The sequence below is a fragment of the Anoplophora glabripennis genome, unplaced genomic scaffold (genome assembly GCF_000390285.2).
Source record: "Anoplophora glabripennis isolate ALB-LARVAE unplaced genomic scaffold, Agla_2.0 scaffold197, whole genome shotgun sequence".
Lineage (NCBI taxonomy): Eukaryota > Metazoa > Arthropoda > Insecta > Coleoptera > Cerambycidae > Anoplophora > Anoplophora glabripennis.
This window is the reverse complement of record NW_019416387.1, coordinates 605,652-627,287: the sequence shown is the minus strand read 5'-3', so window position 1 is coordinate 627,287 and position 21,636 is coordinate 605,652. Positions and strand designations below refer to the sequence as shown.

The following is a 21,636-nucleotide window of genomic DNA, read 5'->3' as shown; positions in this document are numbered from 1 at the left end:
GCAAAAAAACGATTTCAAATTTTAACTTTCAACACCCTGTATTTCCGAAACTATCAACTTTCGGATAAGGCATGTTTGCGCCAATGGTCACCATTTCACGTGTAGTATCTTCAGCGTTCGACTTTCCCATTGTTAATGAATCACCCTGTATTTTAACACAAACCGCTTGCTAATATTCGTAATATTCGAGACTTAGGTGTGAGACAAGACGGCAGGGCTAACAGCCAGCTCCGTAAGTTGCTTTGCAATTCATGCACCAGTAGAAACGCATCCTTGGGTTAAATTCTATATAAAATATAGTCATTAAATAGCGTACGTAATTGCATTTTTGCTTATCATGTTTCGTTGGAATTTCTCAACGGAATGACGTACTGCATTGACACGTAAAATTAGGAGTTTTAAAGGGTAATTTTAAGTTGGTGAACACGTGTAAGGTAATAGATCATTTTATGTTTATAACACAATAATAAAACGCTATGCCAGTTAAGAAACACGCAAAACCAATCATTTTCCAACGTTTAATATGTACAGGATGTCTCCAGCTGGTTTTAGCATTTTGAGAAATAATCCAAATTGATTAAAACGTATTTTTTTTTAATAATAATTTCTGTTTAGGCAAAGTTCCATTTTCGTTTAAGATATCAAAAAATTTTATTAGGTTCACGATTAAAATTTATCTTCATATATCAATTTTCAAAATACTCATCGTACTTTGATATTTTTTTATTGTATTCAAAATGAAACATAAAAATACTTGGCTTATATTTTTCCCGAGTGGCCCCTGTTCCCTATAAGTCTGTGCATCCCTGGTCTACTCCAACAGGCCAACAAACTCATTTCCACACCACCATGAGGTAGAGTTCCTGGCGCATTTTTTTAGTGGTATCCCCAGTAGGCCTAATCCATACATTTACCAGAAATTAGTTTTAGCAAGTTTGCTGGAGCTGGGGGCTCAAGTGTGGTGATAGGATTCTTGCTTTTTTCCATCCTCCTCGCTCTGCATTTTTTCCAACTCCCTGGTGATAGGTTCGGAACGAATGTTGTCGTGCTGCTGCTGTCGGTGGCAGCGATGCAATATTAAATTTATTTAAAGAATTTATTAAAGAACAACCGAGATTTAAACGGGCTCGTCCGGGTATTTAAAAAGCCAAATGCTGACCCGGAAAGCATTGCTGAAGCTGGAGAACACTTCCTCCTTGCGGTACAGTAACATATTATATATTCTTGAAAAGAGAAAAATTTAACGAAGCTAAGTATGCACTAATATATAGGGTATTCTATTAAAAAAATAATTTTTTCTTTAATTTAGTGATTTCCATTATTCAATTGTTCAGATTATAGAGACTAACCCTGTACATATTTAACATCTAACTGGCCGTGTTTAGGACCCCTAACAGTTGAATCCCGTGAAGGGTCCCCTTTTAACATATCGAAGAGAATAACATATTTTATTATACAGGGTGATTTATTAACAACGGGAAAATCGAAAGCTGAAGATACTACACGTGAAATGGTGATCATTGGCGCAAATATGCCTTATCCGGAAGTTGATAGTTTCGGAAATACAGGGTGTTGAAAGTTAAAATTTTAAATCGTTTTTTTGCGATTATTCTGAAAATATGTAGGTTAGGAACTTGAAAATTTGTGAAACTATATTTTTTAGGCGACGAATAAGATACGTGTTGTAATTTCAGAATTGCCATAGAGGGCGNTTTCTGTGTAGGAAAAGTTCCATTTTCGTTTAAGATATCAAAAAATTTTATTAGGTTCACGATTAAAATTTATCCTCATATATCAATTTTTAAAATACTCATCGTACTTTGATATTTTTTTATTGTATTCAAAATGAAACATAAAAATAAATTCTAATTCTAAACCAATAAATTTATATAACGTAACAGTACCTGAATTTAACATTATTTCTACAAAAAACTGCCAGTGGCGTATTTTTTTCTTGGGAAAACGGAGCGGCACCTACAGGAGCACGCCACTGGTTAATACCACGAGGTTAATATTACATTCGATAAAAGGTTTAATTACGCTGTAATAAATTTCATTCAAATCGTTCAGCGTAATATGAAGATCTGACCAAAAATATATATATTTTTGGAAACTTGAACACCCTGTATCTCGAATACCACATGCCCTAGGAAAAAAGTTTATAGAACAAATTCTACTTATTTTTTTGGCAACTAATCTATTCCTGCAGTTTCTGTATTTAAACACTTCGGGTTACACCGGAAGTCGCCATCTTCTTGTTTATTTTAAATGGATCACCCTATATATTATCGCATTACGAACAAGATAAATTAAAAATAAGTCAAAAATATTGAGGCTTCCCTGTACCAAAATCTGACCGTTTTCGAGATAATCGACATTTTATAAAAATTTTGACAGATGCAAGCGTTTAAAAAATTCCTTATATGTTTCTTCGTTCTGGAAGCTTTCACTTGCTTTTCGGAACATACAAAGAACATAAGATGCACTACCTTCCGCTATCAAAATCACCTGAAGAAAATTATACTAAGTGAACCATTTTTTACGTTACATTTTAAAAACTTTATACCGACAAAACTTCTTAAATTGAAATGAAACAAATACGCCCTGTTTTTTCGGTTGGTTTTCTTAGATTTTTTCTCTAATTTCTAATGTTATCGTAACAGTTTTTAAAGAATAACAAACATAAATAATTTCAAATAACTAATAATTAATTATCAGATAATTTTATTATATTTGGAATGAAGTAGGTATAATTTAAAATTTTGGTTACTTTACATTTCATTGTTTTTGTAATGAAAGGATAATTATTTGCTTTTTATTGTACTTGCAGTTACTTATAATACCATCCCACTGGAAAAAAAAGCTAGAAAAATTGGGACAAATTGGGAGCAGACTCCAGATATATTTTCTTTGAATAAAATGCAATGAATAAGAATATTTTAACAAAGTAAATATAATAATTTAAATATTCTGGATGCCTCTAAATCTCTTGATTAGTGGAGCTGACGTACAAATTAACAAAAGGCAAATAAAAGTAATATTTTATTTAAACTAATAAAAATTCTTCAAATACTTTATATCTAAACAACGAATAGAAATTAATTATCAGTTCTCTATAACTTCAAAAACAATCATCAAAGCATATTTTAACATGATCTTTAACCAAATTTCGGTATAAACGTAAACTAGAAAAGGTGTTCGGAAAAAAATGTTATTTTTTAAATGCACTTGTAAGATATTCTTTGTTCAACTGTTCCTGAATATATTAAATATTTGATAGCATTTATAACTAGCAAGCAAAATCTCTAGAACTCTTTATATTCTAGACCGTAATAAAAGTTAAAAAGTTAAAAGTGTTCCTAATTTTCCAGTTTTGTATTTTTTCTGGAAATTTTAAATTTTAGACCGCTAGTAGAGATTCTTTGAAAGGAGCCCTTTGGCCTGTCTTCGCTCAACCTCCTCCTATGGGGGGGTCCATAGTACTTTTTTGTACGACATAACTATTTCTACTATACTCTTAAGCTAGCTGTCAAGGAGGCGCCAGAATTGAGTAATATTTGAACACATAAACTAATGCAAAAAATTAAAAGGTAACACTTTTTCTGAATTTTTTCCGTGATTCTTGACAACTGTATTTAGGTAAAAAATGGTCGTATCGGGAATTAAATAAGCATTTTGAAGCTCTAAGATTCTAGTTTTTAGAGTTTTCGGTCGAAATTTTTTAGGAGCTAGTGCTGTCATGCAATTTCAAGAAATCTCTAAGCGCACGGACTTGGAAAAAATGTTTTCAGCTAAGCCATTGCATGGACCAGATATAGTACATTATACTATAAGGGAGAGAAATGCGTTATTTTGCCAGAGGTGCAATTTGAAGCCCGAGGACAAAATAGCATCTCTCCCGAATGGTATATACTATTTTTTCCACGGTCTCATTAACTTAAAAACACATATTTTGTCATTATGAAGTAAGTAGCACCAGAATTATTGTATTCGGATTTGAGCATTTATTTAGTAGTCGTTGAGTTATTGTCATAACTACAAAATAAACATACAAAAAGAATTGTCAAATTTAGGTGCTAGTTTGGTTTAGTTTAAAGTTTGTTTAGTGCACAATGAATAATTGTGAGTCGGAAGAGATTGTGGAGGCTGCAAATATTGCAATAAGCAATTTGCTGCCTACGAAGTCAAGATCTTTATACGATATAGCCTACAATCGGTTCAAAAAGTGGTGCGCCGAGAAAAATGTTCAAGTATACAGCGAGAATGTTTTGTTGGCATACTTCAGTGAAAATGCAAAGAATTACAAGTCTTCTACATTATGGGCGCAATATTCTATGGTTAAGTCATGCTTGATAATTTACGACAACATAGATATAAGCAAATTCCCCAAGCTGATCGCATTTTTGAAAAGAACCGGTGACGGATATCAAGCGAAGAAATCGAAAATATTGACAAAGGGTGAAATCGACCGTTTTCTATCAAGTGCAGGTGACAAAGAATTCTTAATGGTTAAGGTAAGATTACTTTTGTTGTTAGGTATTTCAATTATTAAGTATTTTGATTTTTTATAGGTTGGATTAATTCTGGGGATTGCCGGAGCTTGTCGAACTGATGAACTAGTCAATTTAACTGTAGATGATATTGAGGATGTAAGCTCTTCCTTGATTGTAAAAATTCCAAACACTAAGACAAAGATTCCACGAACCTTTGTGGTTACCGATGTGGGAAATATGCTTGAATTGTTTCGAAAATACCTGTCCCTTCGTCCTCCCCACGTCAAGCATAAGCGCCTTTTTTGTACTACAAAGCAGGAAAATGTAGTTCGCAGCCAGTTGGCAAGAATACCATGGGAAAAATTCCGAGTGTAGTAGCTTCGTATTTAAAATTACCTGATGCTGCATGTTATACTGGTCACTGCTTACGAAGATCTTCAGCGACATTACTGGCAGATGCTGGTGTGGATATCACGACAATAAAGCGTCATGCTGGTTGGAAATCAACGACAGTCGCTAAGGGTTATGTCGAGAACTCCATTGAAAATAAGACCAAAATTGCTAATCAGGTTTTAGTAGGTACCACTACTAGCGCAATCACAAAAACTGTAAATGTAAGCGAAAGTAATATTCCTTCTAATATTAATTTTGAAAATTGTACAAATGTAACATTTAATTTAATTGTCAATAAATAATTTCAATGTTATCTTTTTTTCTTCATGAAAAACGTTCTCCATAATGTAAACTCCCTTGGGAGCATTATACTCCCTTGGGAATAATCGACTACTTCTGTTTTAATTTTGATGTCATAGAAACTGATTTCTACTCCCGACCGTCGAAAAACTTGTTTATTTAGCTTCAAATTCCTTATTTTACATTTCGATATGACCATTTTTCATCGAAATATCGGACTTTTAATGGAAAAGAATCATTTTGCCTTCAGTCATCGATATCTCGGCGACACATGGTCGTACGAAGAATTGAAGGGCAGTTACAAAAACTGGAATAAATTTCCTGCAGTAACTTTTCGGAAAAAAAAAATTTCATCTTTTACACAAATTTTAAAAACAGGAAAAAAAGGTTAATTTATGGTTTTTTAGAAAATTTACGGCTAAATTAGAAATATTCACGAAATGACTAGTGTTAAGCATGATTTTTACAGTTCGATATAACCAGAAGAACCCTGGAAGTTTCATCTCGATCTAGAGAACCTTTTCTTTGTTTCAAATAGTCAAATTTTTGAAAAAAATTAAAGGGTCACGTTTTTTGTGCTTCACACTTCATAATCATGATTAAATTGGGAAAAAAATTGTTCGAGGTTTTCTCACATTTTTACCGCAAATAACGTTTAAATTGATGAAAAAAAATTATCCTTTAATTTTTTGCATTAGTTTATTATACTAATCTAGAACTCTGTTGCTAACAGGTACTTAAATATTTCTATTGTTTGCAATAACATCATTTTTTTTTCTAAAAAAACACCCTATATCTCAAAAACGAAGCATCTCCTAAATAATTTTAATACTATTGGTTAAACCCAAGGGAAGGGAAGACAAAAATGCTTATTTGACTTACACATATACGAGACTAAGACCAATTTTAATAGATACTATATTTTTTTAAGTTTTATGAGGAACGTACGTCTTTCTAAAGTTTATCATCGACAGAATCCAGAAGCACTCTTCCGAAAAATCAATTTTGCCATGAAACTATAAGAGTTAGGAAAAAATGTGAATGTACACTTTTTGTCGATAACAAACTGTTCTATCTAAAAACAGCATCATTTTTATTTTCAGTAAGGCCGTATTAATTTTTGTTATAATTTAATGAGTCTGAGTCCCCATAACTCCGCTACTGGTTGCTTACGGGACTTCTACTTCTATGGAAAAATGGTATTTTATAAGAAGATGTGTCATGCCAAATTTGGCTTAAATAGCCCTCTTTATTTAGAAGTTATTTAAAAAATTCGAATTTTTTTAAAAATCTTTAACGCCCTATATTTCGAAAATGAAGCGTCTCTGGAAAAAAATATATACTTGATTTTTTTCTTATTTTTTATGAGGAATATCTCCTTAAAGTTTGTCGACTTAATCCTGAAACACCCTGTACATATACACGTGGGGTGAAAAAAATTACTTTTTAGCGGTAGATATTACATTAACTATTGCCAAACAGTTACTATTACGTGTATAAGAATTAAGAATTACAAGAAAAAATAAATATCATCCAAATCGAGACACTCTACCTTTTCGTATGGTGGAAAAATGATCAAAGCTTTGGGTACATTATAAACCATGGTTTTCCTATTTTCTCCGTACCAGAGGTTGGCCAAACGTATACGGATTTTTGCCACGCTGCTCATTTCCACAGAATAAACCCCGCTTTTGAGTATACTCCTTTTACACAAACACATTTTCAAAACACCGAGAATTAGCAAAAACGTATATTCCACTAAATACAGATACCTACTATAGTTAAGTATTTTTTGCAAATTATCTCTTTATCACCATATCAATTTATCGTACGAAATTAACTGCATGATCCGGAACGGCAAATAATATCATTCCAGATGTATTTATTTACTTTACAGAATATTTGCGACGTATGGAATAATTATTATAGGTAGGTATGTGCCTTCGTCATTATAGCAGATTGAAAAAATGGTAAAAATATGTGTTGACAATCTAAAAATTTTTCTTTCCAAATCGTGAATTTATAGATTGCTCGTTATTCTTAAAATTATCAACTTTTTTATAATTTACAAGCTACGGTTTTAATAAGCCACTCTGTATAATTAAGAATACGACATATTAATGTGGCAGTTCATAGGTACTAAAAAATTGTGTTCCTGGATTCGCACAAAAAGGCTTTACTTTAGTCAGAATAAACTCAGTATAGAACCACAAATTTTAGGTTAGAATCTCGTTGAAATTTTCTCTTCATAAACAGCAAACATTTAAAAATACATCGAAATATCCCTGTCCTATGATAACATGATTGACTATCTATCATTAATCAACATTTTCCAATAAATAAACACGAATACAACAATTACAATAACAGTTAGAGATAGCGAAGCTTATATAATTAATGCTTATGATACACATTTTGAGTGTTTTCGAAATTCGGAAAAACGAGGCACAAAGGGCAAAGAGCACACATATAATCACCGTCAATTCTATCACAGAAACGAAAACTTTTTACTGAACAAATGTTGCAAGTACAATACAAAAATTAAGGAATTTACTTCAGAACTTAAAATTATCAATTAATCTACCTTGAAACAACAGAAGCGATGTGTCAAAATTGCATGGCTATTCCTACTCATACAACAATAACCGAGCTATCTCTTCTCATTCTACGTAAAACTATTTTCTTTACATCACCACATTTTTTCATATAAAAATTTAGTACTTATTGTCGAAATGTCCCAAAAGGGTCACTGTTTGTTACAATTATGAAAATTTAGTATTGTTCCCACTGCTATTCCAAATATGTAATTGATAATAGAATTCATAATTGTATAAAGACGTAGCGTCTTTACATCTCCTTTGACATTTGGCTGCCACAGCCAACTGATTCTTTAAATGCGTAAGTTATTTATAATTGGGTAATACAAATAGAAGTTACATTTTTAAGACATCACTTGATCACTTGACTGAACTGAGGACACATTTTAAGAAAGTTGACACAGTTATACAGGATGTGTTTACTGTAAGTGACGGATCGCAAATATTACAAAGTACCTAATCTTGACACCACAATATTGGGTTACGTAAATATTCCTAGGACCAAAGTTTCTAATTTGTAAGTTACAGGGTGTCTCTGAATATCAGCACACGAATTAAAAATTAGGTCAATGTTTTAGTGACTAGACCATATAATTGGTTTGTCAAATCAAATTACCAAACGATTATTATTAATTCTCTCTAAAAACACTTCATACAAAAACTGTAAACTAACTAAATTGGACTAACTAAACTGTAACTAAAAAGAAATAAATCACAACTGTACGTTTTCTTACAAAGGGACAAATAGTTAAGAACATTTTTAATTCATTGATAAGTGAACTAACAATTGACTTTTATGATGTTACGTGTACAAAAAAATACTACAAAATAGCAAATATTTCGATTTTTTTATTTTACTTTTTTGAGTAAAGATAGGCATTGCTTCATAAAAAAAAGTAGATAAAATTTCCTTAAAAAAAGAGGTTGTATTTTTGGATGAAAATTGACACAAAAGAGTATCGGTAAAAGTCGACCTTGTAGACTTTAAATGGTTTTAAATTCTAAACAATATTTGAGTATAAGTAGCTTAAATTAAATCATTTATATATATTATTATAAATCTCCTCATTTGAGACAGTAAAAAAGAAGTATAGTATAATAAACTGTAATTTTATTTTAATCTCTCATAGTTTCATACAGTTGTGAAACTCTATTTAAAAACATAAAACATAAAACACCACAGAAATGAGACAACCCCCAAATCCAAAAGCCAAAGGCTTGTGCGGACTTGAAAAAACGCGGACAAACACCCATTATCCATCGACATTGCCAGTGCCGACACCGGGGATCGAACCCGGACCAGAGTAGGAAGCCTAGCCGAGAAATGCATGCCACCGCACTCTCGACCGACTGCGCTTCCATGGCGATTTATTATTAACAAATAAAATTTTTAAATAATTTTTTATTAAGTAAATAACCAATACTAAGAATTATAATCATTATTATGTTAAAAACGACGAAAATCTAAAAAATATTTAAGTTTGACCGGTTATAACTCGGTCAATATTAGTCCATAATCTTTTGAAAATGCATTATTTTGAAGAGAACCTCATCTAGTTTTTTTGTAAAGCAATTTTCTTTGCCTACTTCTACTAAAAAAAATAATTAGTCAAAAAAGTAAAAATAAATAAAAAAATCAAATTTTTTGTTTTTTTTAAATTGTTTATTAACGATTTTTTGGATAAAATTTTTTAAATAAGCCATTTCGATGGAAAATTCAATTCTCTACAAAATTTTTCCTATGAACTAAAATGACCATTTGAACGATTCATGTAATAAAATATCTTGAACGTCATAGTTCCTTTTAAAATCCGATATTCAATAGTCCATAAAGTCGGGCGTGTGGAATAAGAAGGGATTAAACAATTTTGGGAATGTCACGCGTGGTTGTTGTAACCAGAAAGCTTCTTTGTAACATACATGTACGGTGTGCGTTAATGTTCGCAGAAATTCACAAGCCGCACTAATATGTCTTATTTTTTATAAAATCTAGATGACAATCCTTCTCACGAACGTTAGTTTTACGGTAATATTGCAAATGCAACTAAAAATTTTCAGATTCATTTAAAGCCGTTTGACCTTGAAAATTTGAAAATTTTCGCCAACGGCGCTTTTTTTTTCTTTTTAGTCAATCAATGAATATGCTTCACCTATTCTCAATGTCACGAGCCGCCACTGATTAGATTGGGAGTTCAAATACAAAGACGGCATTTTTTTTAATAACAGTTTTACAAAAATTATTGTATGATGCATTTTTGTTAAAAGTGATTGTATAAAATATCACCTTTAACACTTGTATCATAAAGAATTATTATTAATAAATCAATTGTATAATTGAATAACACAACACTATTCTATATGGTATAATTTTGGTCAGTGTAAATGAAGCAATTTTGGACAAAAGCACATTTATCTCATTTAAAAGTAGGTAGTCATTGATATCATTCTATGGACTCTATATTTAATAGATATGACCAAAAAAGGGGCGACAGAGCATTTTACTTTTATTTGATACGTGAGCTCCCTACATCTATAATAGGTCTACAAGTTCTGTTATACTTAGGCTACATCTATAATAGCTTCTGCCTTTTTCCAAGAACTGAGAAGATATTTCACAAAGGATGAATTATACCTGTTACAGACCAACGATCAACCTTAAACTTTTCAAGTACCTACCTACTTACCTACGTTTTTCTAATAGACCCCCGTATTATTTACATTTTCCACCGACAAAATGAATGCGACAGCAAAGGTCTTTTAGTTGTATTTTTTCCATTTAATAACACATATAATTGTAGGGTCGTGATAGTTACAAGTCGAGGTTGGTTGTGTTAAGTATAATTCGGTGTTTATAGATAATGTCTTGACAATAATTTACCATAAAGAACATGAGGCGATTTATAATTGCTGACTTTTTTAGTTTTGCACATACATTCTCGGTTCTGACTGTCAGTAAAGTTAAAAATAAGCCTTCGATAGCGTCTTCTGCCAAAATCAGCACAGCTGAGCGAGTGGGTTCGTTTCAAAATAGTGTGGTCGTGGTCTGTAAGTATATAGTGTACTATCAGGATTATAACTACTTATGTCTGTTTAGAAATGAAAGAGAGTAATAAAAGCTTATTCTTATTATGTATGCAAATCGTAAATAAATGTAGTACTGGTGCTTATATTCAATATTATTATATTATGTATTATCGGTATAGGATGAGATGTACTTTTAAAAAAACTTTGTGCGATCGGACTGTACTAAATTGTAGCAGGTAGCTAAAATTTAATCCCCGACAATCCGTCTTTGTCTATGCCCCTTCAATTTCTCGGTCCATTTCTCTTATAAGTAAACAATATAAAAACAGCATTTCAAAACATGAGGCTACTTTAAGCATCATAACCGGGTTAAGAGGGTTTTTAGTAATTCAAATAAAATTATTCAATATTATTATCAAAATATTTATTTAAATTTAATGAATAGACTTTTATTCCACACAAAAATATATGTATTTTGAAAATTCAAATTATGGTGAGTAAATGTGGTGTTGTATAAATGTACAATAAAGAAAATAAAAAAGTAGGTACCTATATTAAAATTCATCCTCTGAATATTCTGATGAATTATCTTCGTCTCCTAGATTGATAACGATAGGTTCCACAGTAACGTCTCTTCGAAAACATCTGCGTTCATGTCTTCGTGATAGTCACCTGTATTTTTAGATTCAAATAAAAGTAAACCGCCATCTCAAAACCACTGGCACTACCTATATGTGTCACCATTAATCTTCGCCCTTTACCTGAAGGTACCTTGAACCCTGTTGAAAGTCCATCCAAAAATGCTTGTCGAAAACTTTTTACATTTTTATCTTGCCATACTTTTGTTACAGTATATCCCTCGTTGACCCAAGTTTCGTCTAGATAATAAATATTCCTCCCTTCGTCCCTCCCTTTTCTAATTGATCTTAAGTAGGATCTTCGCCAATAAATAATTTCATCTTTATCGATAAGAACTGACTTCCTGTTCTGCTTTTCCCAGCAAAAATTCAACTCTCGTAAGACGGCCCATAATTTGTTTCTACTGATTTTTGGCAAATCGTTGTCCTCTGAAAGTTCACTTAAAATTTTGTTTAGCGTTGGTATTTGTTTTTTAAAATAAAATGAGTGCGAATGACATATTTGAAGAAATCATCTATAACGACTTTTGACCCCCCTGTAGATAATTTTGGGGGATTTACAGTATCTTGTTCATTTTTTGTTTCCTTTAAAAGTCTGTAAATAGTCGATTTTTCAATCCCTGTCATTTTTGTTAGCATTAGTGTTACCCGATAATTACCTGAAACGAAATATTACCACGCCCATGGCCGGTTCTTATCTCGGGGTTTTATTACTCTCTTTCATTTCCAAACAGACTATAATTCAAATTAAACTGGAGTAAATATTTGGTCCCACGATTTTTTAATGTCCATAAATTGATTTTCAGAAAATACCTTTAGTATTTCATAGAGCACGAAATTTTCAAACAGTTATTCGTGTCTAACCGTTACCAATGGAATTTTATAAGTGCTTTACTCGGAATATGATTTTTTTTAAGAACAACATATTCTGAAATAATTGAAATACAAATTGACTGATTGAGCTGAAATACAGTTTACACTTTTAAATAAACAATTGAAAATTTTAATGATTTCTCAGTCAGATAATAAAGTGTTTTAGTTACATCAGTTATACAGGGTGTCCTACTAAGGTCGGCGAGGTACGATATTAGAGAAAGTATTGACCCTAGAGCTTCGGGAAAAAGATTTTGAGATAAATCGACCAAGAGAAACCGCTGGAAATAGTTTTCAAGTTCGTAGCTCGGCCGCTAGGGGGCGCAATCTACATACCAAAACATAGAGCTGAATTTTTCTCAGAAGTGATTCCTATTCAGGTATATTAAATAGTACAAATAGGGATAGGCGGATTCATTGCGCATAATTTTTATTATTGACCTTTTGTTCTACCTCTCGACAGAAAGGGTGGGGGAAGCCCCTAATGTCTGATCAGAAAAATACATTTTTTTAAGGATTGGCTCATCAAAAGCCCATAGTGTTATACCTCATTGGAAAGGTCTTTTCATGCTTCATCTCGTGGTGAATGCGTAATGTCATTTACCTCAATATGGAAACCTATAGATGGTGTTATTTCAAAAGAATGCCGTTTTATGAATTTTTCTCAAAAATTTTAAATGCAATGCCATTTTCTTTACATAAATGAATTCAGCACAAAAATTTATTATTAAATTAAAGTATCTAATAGGAAACATTTCTGAGAAAAATTCAACTCTATGTTGCGGCTACGAACTTGAAAAATATTTCCAGCGATTTCTCTTGGTCGATTTTATAATCAAAATTTTTTTACCGAAGTTCTAGGGCTTATACTTTCCCTAATATCGTACCTCGCCGACCTTAATGGGACACCCTGTATATTTGAGTTTAATATTCCGCAAGAAAATTTCCGTGCCCGGCATTAGTTTAAACAATATAAATATAATAATAACTAAACATAATTTTATTAAACTTTGACTTTCGTTTAACGTTATTGAACGCATTTACCTAGATATCAAAATGCACCCCTAACGAGTTACAACCGCTTAAAGGTGGAACAAAAAAACAAGTAAAAACAGAAATTTCTTCTAAATGTCTGAAGATATTTTTTTTTCAAAATTGGCACACGACCAATGCTAATAAATAGCCATGTTTTGAAGTGATTATCAGTAAAATGCATTGACGCATGGGGGTGTAAGGGTAGTCGCTCTTCGTTTCATCTTTTATGTATACTCCATATTTTGATGGCTTAGATAGATAATTTATCTTGATATTTTTTGATACGACTAATACAGGGTGATTCATTAACAATGGGAAAGTCGAAGGCTGAAGATACTACACGTGAAATGGTGACCATTGACGTAAATATGCCTTATCCGAAAGTTAATAGTTTCGAAAATACAGGGTGTTGAAAGTTAAAATTTTAAATCGCTTTTTTGCGATTATTCTGAAAATATGAAGGTTAGGAATTTGAAAACTTGTGAAACTATATTTTCTTAGGCGACGAATAAGATGCGTGTTGTAATTTATGTTTTCGTTTGTTGTAAGCTTTACCAAAGCAAGTTACTTAGTCTTGATCAACTACAATTTTTTTTTAATTCGAAAGACAATTTACTTCCAGAGGTCTCAGATTTGTTGAAAATATGGGTATTTTTTGTCATAGTACTTGAAAAAACGTATTGATATAAGAATTGCAGTTATCATGTAAAATGGCATATCTTAAAAAATATTGTACAATAATATGTAAGTATATGCCTCTGATCTGAAGCTTCGCATCGATCAATTTATTCGACACGTATCTAACGGCCACCCAGAAGTCCGGACTTTAATCCTCTTCATTTTTCTATTTGGAAGAATCTATTGGTTCGTGTGAAGAGTTGTGGCAAAGAATACAAATCGCTGCCAACGAAGTCAAACGCAATCCCAATATGTTGTTTCAAACTCGAAGATCTCTCAGAAAACGTTGTGTAAAGTGTGTAAATGTCAACGGTGGATTCTTCGAACACTGACTTTAAATCATTATTACGAATTTCATTTGTTTTATTGTTAATTGTTGTAATAACACGAAGAAACACTTGGTTTGTTTCGCTTTTAATTTCTCGTATTATCAAAACATAGTGTTCGTTAAATCGATTTTTCTCGAAAACGGATCGAGATACCGAAATGAAACAAGAATACACAATTAATGGAAAAATGATTGCTCTTTCAGGTTTTGAATCAAGTTTCATGTTAGACATACAGGGTAAAAAGTTATTAACTAAATTTTCGGTAAAATTGGTCGTAAGTGGCGCCCTCTATGAGCAATGCTGAAATTACAACACGCATCTTATTCGTCGCCCAAAAAAATATAGTTTCACAAATTTTCAAGTTCCTAACCTACATATTTTCAGAATAATCGCAAAAAAACGATTTAAAATTTTAACTTTCAACACCCTGTATTTCCGAAACTATCAACTTTCGGATAAGGCATATTTGCGCCAATGGTCACCATTTCACGTGTAGTATCTTCAGCTTTCGATTTTCCCATTGTTAATGAATAAAAGTAAATAAATAAGATGATCGTACCATATTCAAAAAGTACAAGAGTTGCTGTCTGAAGACTTTCCTAGAAGAATTACTTTTTGCAGAACAATATTGCAAATGTTAAACGGAAATCGTATTTTTTTCTAATTTTGTATTATTTACTGACGAAGCAACTTTTACAAGACATGGTCTTTTTAATACCCATAATACGCATATCTGGTGTAAAGACGTGCAAGTTCTATCAACAGCACACACTGTATAGGTATTAAGTATAGGGCATTACCTTCCTTGTAGGACCCCACATCATGCCGCATCGCTTAGGAGGAGAAAATTATCTCGATTTTTTAGTAAACAGTTTATACGACCTTCCCGATGAAGTTCCACTGCAGACACGGCAAAATATATGTTCATACACAATGGGGCTCCAGTACACTACTCTTTGACTGTACGTCAATGGTTGCAGCAAAATTTTCCCAGAAGATGGATAGGTCCTGGTCAAAATGCACCAATTGCTTGGCCACCGCGTTCTCCTGATCTTAATCCGTGTGATTTTTACTTTTGGAGTCACCTTAAAGGCCTAGTTTATTGTACACCAGTACATAATTTGAAAAACCTCGAGATTCGTGTTTAAATGCAGTAAATGAACATCGCAATAACATTGAAATTTTTATTCGAGTGAAGTATAATTTTAGACCAAGACTTCATACTTGCCTTCAGGCAGGAGGCAGGCACATTGAGAATAATATTTAAGTAATTTGAATTTTTTTAATAATAAATTTTGTTGTAATTGCCATTTAATATTATTAATTTAATTAATTACTAATAATAAGAATTAATACAGTTAATAGTAGGTACCTTACTTGCCGTTCATTTTTTTATTTTAAAATAGTCAATGTAATCAAATTATCTCGTTTAACATTAGTCGTATCAAAAAACATCATTAGAAAAAAAAACTTTTAAAATTAAATTATCTGTCCAATGATGCTGCACAAGCCATCAAGAAAGGGAGTATAAAAAATACAGGGTGAAACAAAGAGCGACTACCCCTATATTACATTAGGATGCCGTTAGATACGTGTCGAATAAATTGATCGATGCGAAGCTTCAGATCAGAGGCATATACTTACATATTATTGTACAATATTTTTTAAGATTTGCCATTTTACATGATAACTGCAATTCTTATATCAATACACTTTTTCAAGTACTATGACAAAAAATATCCATATTTTCAACAAATCTGAGACCTTTGGAAGTAAATTGTCTTTCGAATTAAAAAAAATTGGAGTTGCTCAAGACTAAGTAACTTGCTTTGGTAAAGCTTACAACAAACGAAAACATAAATTCTTATAGAAAAACACTTTTTTCAGGTAAAACCATGTCGGTGATTCCCCAACACGCCTTCAAAGCGGAAGACATAATAAAAAGCGGCCGCACGACCAGGTCCAACGTAGACGACATAAAAAAATGGCTGAAATTCAAACCATACATTCCAGAACTGTCCGACGAACAAATCGTCCTTTTCCTGATAGCCTGCCAAAACAACATAGAGGTGACTCAGTACACCATCGAATGCTACTTTAACTACAAATTCTCCTATCCTGAGATGTTCAGTAACAGGGACGTGGACAGTGAACAGATGCAGCATACTTATCGAGTGACGTAAGCATTGGAGACGGCAGAAAAAAATATTTTATTAAAAATATTGACCCTTGCTGATTACCTATTGTTAAATAACGGGTATTAGTACCTATGGATGATTGGTAGATGGCGTAGTGGAATGTGTAGCGCATTCATAGTTGCTCGCGCGCTTTCTGTATTTTACTACAGATTGTTTTTATAAAATTCCATCTGCGCATTTCGTAAAATAATAAACAATAAAAATGAGCTACACTAATACCCATTGTTAAACTATACGTTATAGAGGGTGTATTTAAATGGAGGGGCATAAATGATACCAGATTCCTTAGGTAAAAATAAGTTGATTTAGCCTAACATACCTACAATAAAAAAGATACAGGGTGTCAAAGTGAAAAATAAAAATTTGGTTTTCCTTAATAATTTCAAAGGTTTTAGTCCGACATGTTTCAAATTTTCTAGTAAGAGATTTTTTCAGGATGTGAAAAATAATATAATAATCATTTTTAGGTTAAATCAACTTATTTTCACCTAACAAATCTCTGGTGTCATTTGTGCCCCTTCATTTAAATACACCCTATACAGGGTGATTCATTAACAATGGGAAAATCGAAAGCTGAAGATACTACACGCGAAATGGTGATCATTGGCGCAAACATGCCTTATCCGAAAGTTGATAGTTTCAGGGTGTTGAAAGTTAAAATTTTAAATCGTTTTTTTGCGATTATTCTGAAAATATGTACGTTAGNTACCTATGGATGATTGGTAGATGGCGTAGTGGAATGTGTAGCGCATTCATAGTTGCTCGCGCGCTTTCTGTATTTTACTACAGATTGTTTTTATAAAATTCCATCTGCGCATTTCGTAAAATAATAAACAATAAAAATGAGCTACACTAATACCCATTGTTAAACTATACGTTATAGAGGGTGTATTTAAATGGAGGGGCATAAATGATACCAGATTCCTTAGGTAAAAATAAGTTGATTTAGCCTAACATACCTACAATAAAAAAGATACAGGGTGTCAAAGTGAAAAATAAAAATTTGGTTTTCCTTAATAATTTCAAAGGTTTTAGTCCGACATGTTTCAAATTTTCTAGTAAGAGATTTTTTCAGGATGTGAAAAATAATATAATAATCATTTTTAGGTTAAATCAACTTATTTTCACCTAACAAATCTCTGGTGTCATTTGTGCCCCTTCATTTAAATACACCCTATACAGGGTGATTCATTAACAATGGGAAAATCGAAAGCTGAAGATACTACACGCGAAATGGTGATCATTGGCGCAAACATGCCTTATCCGAAAGTTGATAGTTTCAGGGTGTTGAAAGTTAAAATTTTAAATCGTTTTTTTGCGATTATTCTGAAAATATGTACGTTAGGAACTTTAAAATTTGTGAAACTTTATTTTTTTAGGCGACAAATAAGATGCGTGTTGTAATTTCGGCATTGTTCATAGAGAGCGCCACTTACGACCAATATTACCGAAAATTTAGTTAATAACTTTTTATCCTGTATGTCTAAAATGAAACTTGATTCAAAACCTGAAAAAGCAATCTTTTTTCCAATAATTGTGTATTCTTGTTTCATTTCGGTATCTCGATCCGTTTTCGAGAAAAATCGATTTAACGAACACTATGTTTTGATAATATGAGAAATTAAAAGCGAAACAAACCAAGTGTTTCTTCGTGTTATTACAACAATTAACAATAAAACAAATAAAATACGTAATTATGATTTAAAGTAATTGTTCGAAGAATCCACCGTTGACACTGATACACTTTACACGTTTTCTGAGAGATCTTCGAGTTTGAAACAACATATTGGGATTGCGTCTGACTTCGTTGGCAGCGATTTGTATTCTTTGCCACAACTCTTCACACGAGCCAATAGATTCTTTGTAAACTATATCTTTCATTCGAGACCAAATAGAAAAATCAAGAGGATTGAAGTCCGGACTTCTGGATGGCCAAGCAAAAATGCTTACATGGCCAATCCAGCGATTTGGAAAAACTGCATCTAAATATGCACGCACTGGCCAAGAAAAATGCGGTGGAGCTCCGTCGTGCATGAACCACATGTCTCTTCTTAAATAAAGTGGAACTTCTTCAAGCCGTGGAAGCATTTTTACTTGGCCACCCAGAAGTCCGGACTTCAATCCTCTTCATTTTTCTATTTGGAAGAATCTATTGGTTCGTGTGAAGAGTTGTGGCAAAGAATACAAATCGCTGCCAACGAAGTCAAACGCAATCCCAATATGTTGTTTCAAACTCGAAGATCTCTCAGAAAACGTTGTGTAAAGTGTGTAAATGTCAACGGTGGATTCTTCGAACACTGACTTTAAATCATTATTACGAATTTCATTTGTTTTATTGTTAATTGTTGTAATAACACGAAGAAACACTTGGTTTGTTTCGCTTTTAATTTCTCGTATTATCAAAACATAGTGTTCGTTAAATCGATTTTTCTCGAAAACGGATCGAGATACCGAAATGAAACAAGAATACACAATTAATGGAAAAATGATTGCTCTTTCAGGTTTTGAATCAAGTTTCATGTTAGACATACAGGGTAAAAAGTTATTAACTAAATTTTCGGTAAAATTGGTCGTAAGTGGCGCCCTCTATGAGCAATGCTGAAATTACAACACGCATCTTATTCGTCGCCTAAAAAAATATAGTTTCACAAATTTTCAAGTTCCTAACCTACATATTTTCAGAATAATCGCAAAAAAACGATTTAAAATTTTAACTTTCAACACCCTGTATTTCCGAAACTATCAACTTTCGGATAAGGCATGTTTGCGCCAATGGTCACCATTTCACGTGTAGTATCTTCAGCTTTCGACTTTCCCATTTTTAATGAATCACCCTGTATTTATATTATATTTCTATAAGGAAGTCTTGATATAGAAGATTACCCACTTTACAAATGTCTGTAGTGACGGTTGCCTACATCGATTTGATTGTAGCAGATCGATGGTTGCCTATTGATTACACAGCCCCACAAAAAAAAGTGGCAGGTCCGAAAGACAAGACCATGGAATCCATATGGTTTTGGGGTCGCTGAATCCGAATCCGGTATCCGTTTGACACGATTAGCTCTGGTTTAAGGTCAGTCAGTTCAAGAACTTAAACCAGATCTGATCGAGTTAAACGGACACCGGATTCGGATTCGGCTACTCCAAAAACGTATAGATACGTAGGTTTAGTTTGTTGACAATTGATTTTCTATATTTAACCTTGAATTGACCTTAAACCAGAGCTAATCGCGTTAAACGGATACCGGATTCGGATTCAGCGACCCCAAAAGCATATGGATACCATGGTCTTGTCTTTCGGACCTGCCACTTTTTTTTGTGGGGCTGTATTATTAACGTGCAGTTGTCTGTACTTTCAGAAAATTTGCGATTTCTCCGAAGCGGACCAAGAATAACTACGTGGTAGGCTTCGCTATGTTAAGAGACACGTACTATTATAATTACAATTTGGAGCAACAGTCGAAAGTTTTGTTCTCGTTGGTGGACGTAGCGCTGCATTCAGGGCCACCAGACGGGTTGGTCTTCATCATAAATATGAAGGGGGTAATTACTTATTAAAAAAAACTGTATGTACAAAATATGAAAGGAATGACAAGAGTAATAATCCAAAATGTTGTTGTCCCTTTCATAAAATACATTTCAGTAAAGGGCTGTTTGCACCGATATAAGCCTCGCTTAAACTTAAAATTATTAGACTGTACCACTTGATAATGTCGCGGATTATTTTGGGGGTGATCGGCGTTTGTATCGAAATGCTCTTTCAACGCATGCGGTGCTGAGAATCTCGCCTCTTACACGTTTGCGAAGAGGTGAGCGTGATTATCGGTCTACAACATGTACTGACCAGTAAGATATCCGTCCCTGGTTAAGCGGTTAATGAGCTGTAAGGTATCAGAGTTGACGTTCGAACAGTTCTTATGTTGGCTTTGCAGAGAGCAAGAATGTGATTTAATAATTCTGCATTGCATTATTCACCAAAAAAACTTGTGCTCGAAGTCCATTCGACTGAAAAATGTTATGGATGTGGTAGTAAATACCATTAAACACTTTGCGCCTATGTACTACTGATATTGACCGCAATATTGATCATCTTGTTTCTCAGCTTCGAACTCAAGTATCTCGTTCATTTTCATTTGATTTTTCTATCTTTTTTTATTAATTTGCTTTTTATACGTTTGATTATGCTATTATAATTAATAAATAAAAAAATGTGTGAATTTTTGTGGCTTTTTTTATTCACTACTTATTTCTTGCCTACGGCCCGCGACCTGATTAAGTCTCGAAATTACGCCATCACCTAAGCAAAGATTGCCCATACCTGCTGTACAGCCTAAACGAAGCGTTTCCAGACCTAAGTTCATAGGAAATTTTTTCCTTAAAATTGAACTTAGAATAACATACTGAAGTATGTACATCTTCTCCTGAAACACCCTGCATAATTTTCGGTGCAAACGGCTCAGAGCCCATGAATGTTGATTTAAACTGTGGTAATTTTTAAGTTGATCATTTTTAGGTTGGCTTAATGCACGTAACTCGGATGAAGATAGGAGCTGTAAGAAAGTTTCTATGTTACTTACAAGAAGCTTTTCCTATTCAACTGAGGCAAGTTCACATACTCAATGCTTCCTACGTGTTCGAGAAAATTTTAACTATTTTGAAACCGTTCATGAAAAAGGAGCTATTCGATATGGTAGGTATATGTCGGTTAAAATGTCTAATAGAGATTTTAATTAAGTAAGTTATGAATTAAAAATGAATACCTATAGTCTGTTTAGAAATGAAAGAGAGTAATAAAAGCTTATTCTTCTTATGTATGCAAATCGTAAATAAATGTAGTACTGGTGCTTATATTCAATATTTTTATATTATGTATTATCGGTATAGGATGAGGTGTACTTTTAAAAAAACTTTGTGCGATCGGACTGTACTAAATTGTAGCAGGTAGCTAAAATTTAATCCCCGACAATCCGTCTTTGTCTATGCCCCTTCAATTTCTTGGTCCATTTCTCTTATAAGTAAACAATATAAAAACAGCATTTCAAAACATGAGACTACTTTAAGCATCATAACCGGGT

General features: G+C 32.8%; 1 protein-coding gene across 2 annotated transcripts in view; it reads left to right on the top strand.

The window, feature by feature from the left end:
• Positions 1-21,636, top strand: part of LOC108904894 (retinaldehyde-binding protein 1-like) — a 121,733-nt gene that overhangs the window by 88,228 nt on the left and 11,869 nt on the right. Inside the window, exons 1-4 of one of the 2 annotated variants that reach the window (XM_018707607.1) lie at positions 10,625-10,828; positions 16,248-16,539; positions 19,921-20,104; positions 21,075-21,251. In XM_018707607.1, coding sequence (XP_018563123.1) covers positions 10,672-10,828; positions 16,248-16,539; positions 19,921-20,104; positions 21,075-21,251 — 810 coding nt within the window. In that variant the 5' untranslated portion in view covers positions 10,625-10,671. Of the gene's footprint in view, positions 1-10,624; positions 10,829-16,247; positions 16,540-19,920; positions 20,105-21,074; positions 21,252-21,636 lie in introns of those variants that run through there. The other variant, XM_023454404.1, reaches the window with a different exon arrangement.